This window comes from Anguilla anguilla, chromosome 10 (genome assembly GCF_013347855.1).
Source record: "Anguilla anguilla isolate fAngAng1 chromosome 10, fAngAng1.pri, whole genome shotgun sequence".
Classification (NCBI taxonomy): domain Eukaryota; kingdom Metazoa; phylum Chordata; class Actinopteri; order Anguilliformes; family Anguillidae; genus Anguilla; species Anguilla anguilla.
In genome coordinates, this window is record NC_049210.1 from 47,120,596 (window position 1) to 47,127,843 (window position 7,248).

The 7,248-nt window shown below is 47.7% G+C and overlaps 1 protein-coding gene and 1 long non-coding RNA gene across 2 annotated transcripts; both read right to left on the reverse strand.

The window, feature by feature from the left end:
- Nucleotides 1-751: 751 nt before the first annotated feature.
- LOC118237383 lies at nucleotides 752-1,543 on the reverse strand. Its single transcript, XR_004767155.1, has 4 exons — nucleotides 1,464-1,543; nucleotides 1,183-1,300; nucleotides 924-1,040; nucleotides 752-804 (listed from the first exon to the last, which is right to left on the reverse strand). It is a non-coding gene; the product is annotated as an uncharacterized LOC118237383 (long non-coding RNA).
- Nucleotides 1,544-2,307: 764 nt separating this feature from the next.
- LOC118237162 (dynein regulatory complex subunit 2-like) lies at nucleotides 2,308-6,121 on the reverse strand. Its single transcript, XM_035435627.1, has 8 exons — nucleotides 5,996-6,121; nucleotides 5,339-5,506; nucleotides 5,007-5,176; nucleotides 4,594-4,732; nucleotides 4,262-4,459; nucleotides 3,724-3,942; nucleotides 3,314-3,460; nucleotides 2,308-3,177 (listed from the first exon to the last, which is right to left on the reverse strand). Exons 1-8 carry the CDS (start codon nucleotides 6,119-6,121, stop codon nucleotides 2,308-2,310), a joined length of 2,037 nt encoding a protein of 678 aa, XP_035291518.1.
- Between the last annotated feature and the right edge of the window lie 1,127 nt (nucleotides 6,122-7,248).

The window sequence follows — 7,248 nt, forward strand, 5'->3', positions numbered from 1 at the left end:
TATAAATTCAGGGGGGAAAAACTACGGTGGAGAGAAGCATGAAATTTATCATAGAGTACTTAGAAGCAACGGGGTTGATTCATGACTTTTTTTGGGGGGGGTAATCGCAAGTAGTCAGCAAGCCTCATCAGTTCCCACTCCAGATCAGTGTGTGGCGGTAATGTGCCATTTGCTGTTTTTAAACCGCGTTTAAACGAAAAAAAGGCATTTTATACAGTCTGTGGAAGAAGGACGTCTTCAGGTCCTTTGCAATAGCCTGAAGACGGGTGCCATGACTCTTTCTAGGGGGGGGGGTCTACGCATTTAGCATACCTGTTGGGATTGGCCTTTCATTTGTTTTTGTTTCTTTGTTATATACTACATTCTCACACTACACAATATATAGTGCATACATTTGACCTGAATTGGACATATCTCAGGGCCTAATGGGAAGGTACCGACTGCCTTGCGAATAACTTTTTTCTCAGGTCTTTGTTGGAACTTTGTAAAACACTGTACTGCTTGGAAAACAGCTAAAAGAAGCGTCTCCTCCATCTTGAAGAAAAATATGTAAGTGCAAATATGTTCAAACAAATGTAACAATAAAGTGAAACTCAACTGACAAGTAATTGCCTTTGTTCCATCCTTTATTAATTAATCCACAAAAGAAAGGGGCTGGGTGGGGTGGGTGGGGTGGGTGGGGGGGTGGGGGGCTGGGGGGGGGGGGGGGGGGGGGGGGGGGGGTTGGGGGGAATGGATCAGTCCTCATTTCCTCCTCTTCACCAAGTTCCCACTGCCTGATGTTCATGAGCCACATCCTCCTTACTGATGTCAATGGGGGCAGAACATTTTAACATACTGGAACAATCTAAATAAGTAAATATGACAAAGTTCCTATTACGGGATTTTTAACATGCATAATAAATAAATAAGTTAAAAATTACATTTGATTAATGTGCATCCAATATGCCTGTCGAAGCGTTTCAGTCCCACTGTCTCTAGGACTCCATCGTTGACCATCGCCTGGATCATTCAGTCAGCTCCTGATGGTTCGGTTCAACCTAGGGGAGCGGTAACCGTGGTAACAGTAAACAATAATATTAGTATTCAATATATTGTGTAAATAAAGGGGAAAAATACATTTTTGGATTTAAAAAATGTACCATATTAAATTAAACTTATTTAAATGGCCAATATCAGTACTTGTAGACTGTGATCCCCCTTCATGGTCTCATGGTCCTGTCCGGCTAAGTGCTCTCATTTCACTTGGTTTGTTGACCATCATCTAGGTCAAAGTCAGCCCACGATCATTTGGAGCCACCTAGGGGAGAGGTACAACAACAATAAACAACTGTATTAGTATTGAGTATACTGTACATATTACACCCTAATGTAACATGACTTGTATTCATTTTCTCTACTGAAAATGTGATTGTTTTAAAGTAGCATGATAATGAAATCTTAAATTTAAATCCCCTCCTTACTCTGATTAAAAAAAGCTCCTGCTTGTGGGCTGTCTCTAGTTCTCGGGCAATCCCTTGCCAGCCGGAATCTGCTTCTTGTCCTGAGAGAGAGAGAGAGAGAGAGAGAGAGGAGCGAGTCCAGGTCAGAACTTATTTCTAGACAAAAAAAGGCAAGCATTGCTGGGCTGGATGGGCCTGCTCTCCTCATTACGTTATGTTACTTTACAGAATTCAACAAGCAGTGCTAGCCTTCTTACATCGCTGCTAGCATTTCTGAGTTACAAACTGTGTCTGGGGTTCAGACATCATACAGTGCATGTTAGATTATCAACTTAATGACTTTTTCAACATAGACATACCTTTTTTTTTGGACACCAATTCCACTGCTAGGATGCATGGCCAAAAATGCTTGATTTTGGTCTCAGCTGACCATACTGATGTTACAGTCTCTTATCAAGGGAAAAGGCTCAGGGGCAAGTGGTAAGCGGTAAGAGGAAGAGGAAGAGGATGGTCCAGTAGGCACAGCTAAGGGTTTTTAACATTAAACTAGTTTGAAATATTTTCAGTCAAGTTTCAAATGTGTTCTTAAGAGATGACAATGAGTTACAACACATTTGAAACCCGCCTGGAAATTAGAAAGTGATGGAACAAAAGAACAAAAATTTTTTGTTGCATGCAGTATTGTGTATAGCGTGTAGTGTTGTTTGTTGCGTATAGTGTTGTGCATAGTGTTGTGTATTGTGTAGTATTGTATGTTGTGTATAGTGTGTAGTGTTATGTATTGTGTAGGGTTGTGTGTTGTGTATAGCGTGTAGTGTTGTGTGTTGTGTAGTGTGTGTAGTGTTGTGTGTTGTGTGGAAAGCTGCTAGCGGCGCAGCCCGCAGCTGCCCCGTTGCCCAGGTGACGGGCGCTGGCACAGGCTGGCAGCTGGTTTGCTCAGGCACTGGCTGGCGCGAGTGGTCATTAGCAGGCTGCTGCTCTGGCGAAGGGTGGATTGGCTGGCAGCCGGTTTGCTCAGGCACTGGCTGGCAGCCGGTTTGCTCAGGCACTGGCTGGCGCGGGTGGCCATTAGCAGGCTGGCAGCTGGTTTGCTCAGGCACTGGCTGGCAGCTGGTTTGCTCAGGCACTGGCTGGCGCGAGTGGCCATTAGCAGGCTGCTGCTCTGGCGAAGGGTGGATTGGCTGGCAGCTGGTTTGCTCTGGCACTGGCTGGCAGCTGGTTTGCTCAGGCACTGGCTGGCGCGGGTGGTCATTAGCAGGCTGCTGCTCTGGCGAAGGGTGGGTTGGCTGGCAGCTGGTTTGCTCAGGCACTGGCTGGCAGCCGATTTTCTCTGGCATTGGCTGGCAGCCGGTTTGCTCAGGCACTGGCTGGCGCGGGTGGTCATTAGCAGGCTGCTGCTCTGGCGAAGGGTGGGTTGGCTGGCAGCTGGTTTGCTCTGGCACTGGCTGGCAGCCGATTTTCTCTGGCATTGGCTGGCAGCCGGTTTGCTCAGGCACTGGCTGGCGCGAGTGGTCATTAGCAGGCTGCTGCTCTGGTGAAGGGTGGATTGGCTGGCAGCTGATTTTCTCTGGCACTGGCTGGCAGCCGGTTTGCTCAGGCACTGGCTGGTTAGAGCCCGCAGCCTCCGGCCTTCCTGCAGGAGCTCTGCTTTGTATCTCTGCAGGCAGGCCTTGTCCAGCTGGACTGAGCTGAGGCGGTCCCACACGCCCTCCAGACCCGCATAGTCCTGCTTGAGCTGGGCCCAGGGTCAAGGGTCAGGGGTCAGGGGTCACGGGTCAGGGGGAGAGGAAGAGGGACAAGAAGATCTGGTGAGCACAAGCAAGAGTGAAATCTGCGGAGCGAATCTGCTGTTTCAGTGTTGTCTATGCCACCTGGGCCGGCTCGGAGGCCCCCTCCTGGTGAGCCATCGCCACACTCTGCCCCTCCAAGCCGCCGGACGGGCGACAGAACGGCTGTGCTTGCTCGCCCTTCGTCTCCAGCTTCCGGCACGCCTCCACCAGCCGGACCAGCTTCCTGCCCTGAGAGAGAGAGAGAGAGAGAGAGAGAGCGCGAGTGAGCTCTGTTAAATGGGACCTCTGTAGTTGTACAGAGGTACAGTATACCTGCTTAAATAAATAAAAGTGTGAAGGTAGATTGAAGTTATCAACGCATGGGTAGCGAACCATAGATTTTTCCTAATTTGTAAACCAGTCTTTTGTCTTAACTCTGTTTTCTCGAGCCTCAGGGAGATGGGTTAGTGGTAACAGGACTCGTTTGCTGGCTGGGCAATCCCCTCGTTTACCTTTTCGGCAACGCCCTGCAGGGCTTTGGAAGCCTGGCGGTGCTGCACAGTCAGGTTCATCAATTTGGCCTCCTGCTTGGCCTGGAACCTGCACAGCTCGGACGTCTGCTGCCTGCCCTTCTCCAGCTCCCTGTCCAGGGAGGCCTGCATGGCCGCCATGGCGAGCTTGTCCTCCGCCCGGCTGTCCTTCAGCCCGGCCTGCAGGGCCTCTTGGGATTTCTGTCGAGCGAGAGGGGGTCTCGTGTTAACACAAAAGACCTGAGCCCCATGCTGTTTGCCCAATGCTGTGGGCAGAATGTTCCCCCAGACAGTCTTAGAATACATTTATTTTTTCCAAGGAAAATGCAACCTGGGCAGCTGAAAAAACAAACATTCCAGGCATGTTTCAACTTAACTGCTGTCACCCCCTAGGGGTGATAATGGATGCTAACTTAACAGGCTTGAGCATCCATTATCATACGCCCTCCGTGGAAAAGTGAGGCTGAAGGCCACTGAGAGAGCACCTCGGCCCTCGCCTGCATCCTGGTCAGCGTCTCACCTGCATCCTGGTCAGCGTTTTGGCCAGGTCGCCGTTCTCGGCGGTGCAGCGCTCCACGCGGGCCTGCAGCGCCTCGCAGGCGTCGCGGTTGCCGTCGGTTGCCTCGTGGTAGCGCTTGCTGGCGCTCTTGGCCTCCTGCCAGGTGAGCGTGAGCCGCTCCCACAGCAGCGTCTGCTCCGCGTTCCCCCGCCGTTTCACCTGCGCGTAGGTTTTTTTTGGTCGCGGAAAGTTATGGAAGTTATGGAAATCTTTCTGCATGACGTCAGCAGATTCACGACTTAGCAGGATTTGGGGGAAGCAGCTCCTCGCTTTGCCGCGCTGTCACACATTACCTCGTCTTTGATGTCATAGCAGGCGCTTTTGAGGTCCAGCTGGGCCTTGGACTGCAGCTCGCTGTGCTGTTCGTCCAGCGCAAACATCGCGTCCTGGTGTTCGATTAGGTCCTGCCGGTGCTGGGCCATAATCTTCTCCCTGTTTAGACACAACGATCAGAGAAAACAGCACTGGAATCAGCTTCAGCTGTTTCTTGACAACATTTTTCGCATCATTTTTCTGCCCCAAATTCAGTGCCTTGTGAAATTCTTAGCAAAATATTTAGAACAGTGAGTATGGTTGTAACATATTAAAACTCCCATTATCTATGGCAGACTCCTGGTTACTGTAAGCTAACGGCGAGGTCTGGGGCAAATGTAATGTCATGTAATGACTCCAGCGGGCAGTCCGGGAGAGACAGGGTGTGACTCACAGCTCGGCGTTGTGATCAGCTCTCAGCCCATCCAGCTGAGTGCTGAAGTCCTGGCTGAGGGCATTCAGCCTGGTCGTCTGCAGGTCCAGGAGCTGGTCCACATTCTGCTGATGGGACCGGACCGCATGGTCGGACTGCTGCTTCGCTTCGGTGATGTCATCGGTCAGGGTCTGTGGCACAGGCAGGCGTTAGCACTCACGCGCCACGGACACGCAGGCGACCGTCAGTCTTATATACCCTAAATAACCTTTCAATGCAAAACAGAACCTTTTCTCCTATATTTCCAAAATGTGGCACGGAGTAAAATTGAGTCGTAACGAGCTGCCCCATACCTTGGCCACGCTGTCCTTGTGGTCCAGCACCCTTTCGAACGTGTGCATCAGCACGTCGATTTCGCTGCGCAGCGCCTTCTGCTGGGCCTGGCGGAATATGGCCCGCCACTTGCTCATGAGCTTGTACTCGTTCACGGCTGAGCGCTGCTCGTCCTTCCTCATCAGCTCCTGGGGCGTGGAAAGAATAGCCAACCGAATAACTCGATACGAGCCCCTCAGCTAACGCAACGATTGGTTAACAACCGCAACCATTCATCCATTCACACCCAGGGAAATCTAATGAGATACAGGGGTGCATAACGGCTCCAATCCTATTTCAGAACTGAATGTGAAATAATGCTCTAAGTTATTTATGTAAGTCCCATGGCCCAATATTATTGATGAGATGATGAACTATATCTTCAGAATGCACAAAGAGCTTTTGTAAAAAGATTTTACTCCGGTCCCAATATGAGTGAACTGGTATGTACAACTTTTAAGAAATGTAAGCTAGGATATGGAACAAAACAACATACGCCGGTCCTCGACTTCTGCACCTCTGGTATAGACAGGCCAGGTTAACTGCTAACATTTCGGTGAAATGTATCCGCTACACGCGTGACGCAGTCGGTTCGAGATTGGAGCCAGTAATCAGTCTGGGGAGCCCCGCGGACTTACGGCCAAGACCTCAGCCTTTATCCGCTTCTGCTCGGCCATCTTGTCCTCGGCGAGGGACTTCTGCTGCACCTCGCCTGACATGGCCGCCCTCCTCCCTCCGCCCTTCTCTCCGCCCTTCTCCGTCATGGCCGCCTGGGGACACTCCTCCCACGGCGATGCGCCTCAGTATCGCAGTATCACTCGCTCAGAAACACTTCGATTCGCAACAATTATGGAATTTGGAATTGACTTTTGAGGCAAGAAACAAAATGAAAAGTTGGAAAGTAGAATTTAAATTCAGTGACCTTAAATAAAATTCAAGCAGTAAATACAGTAAATGTTAGTAGTAGAACAGAATGGCAATTTTCTATACAAACCTTAAAAATAAAATTATAAGATTCCAATTGGAAATCAAAATTCAGTGGAAGATCGGAAATCTTTGGAAGTTTACAATTTTATTTATAGAAAATTGCCATTCTGTTCTACATTCACAAATTGCAAAAAAAAATAAAAAAAAAAATAATAAAAAAAATTTTCAGGCAACTCATATTCTCAAATCTGGCGACCCCACACGGGGAACAGTTTGAGAACCCCTGATCTAGTAGGTAAGTTAAGTGATGTTACTGATTCTACACAAGAGAACTCGTTGGGAATTACACCAATCATTTTTAGAAATGAATCATGTAATTGTTGGTATTTTGGGGTCGTGTCAGTAAATTCACTGTTGTGTGTAACTTTGTGAGTGGAAATTTGTTGAAATTGCAATGATTCCACTTCCCATCAGATGACTATTCTACATCACGTAGAGTGTGGCCAGCATAATTCAAAAATTCCCAGCTCTTATAAAATTCTGAATTTTGCACAACCCTGATATGCAAACAATTATAAAATAAAATAATTTACTAATGTAATTATGATTAATTTCTAATAAATGCATCTTATTCAACATAACATCTGTCAATAATCAAATTGATAGCATTGCATCATTTTAAAGAATACAAATATTGTATAGGCTACATTTCTATTGTATATTCTTAACAGATATAATTAATACAGATCCATAGCTTAATTTCGTTTAAAAATTGAGCATTGCTTTTTGTATGGTATCCTCTATTATTAGCATTATAAAATACGATATGCGAACACCACAGCTATACTGGATTTATTAACTAGAATCTAACGTCTATGGCTATATTCTCAATCGTTCAGGCTAGCAGGCTACCATATCACAAGCTTCCTATCATAGTAAAACTTCGAAACTTTTTTTTTGTTTG

What these genes read in the sequence shown, in the direction of transcription:
- LOC118237162 (XM_035435627.1), bottom strand. Translation starts at nt 6,121, where the DNA reads ATGACGGAGAAGGGCGGAGAGAAGGGCGGAGGGAGGAGGGCGGCCATG. An exon ending in GCTATGACATCAAAGACGAG is followed by an intron (nt 4,460 to 4,593) that starts GTAATGTGTGAC and finishes ACCTACGCGCAG; the next exon opens with GTGAAACGGCGGGGGAACGC. An exon ending in TGCAGGGCGTTGCCGAAAAG is followed by an intron (nt 3,461 to 3,723) that starts GTAAACGAGGGG and finishes TCTCTCTCTCAG; the next exon opens with GGCAGGAAGCTGGTCCGGCT.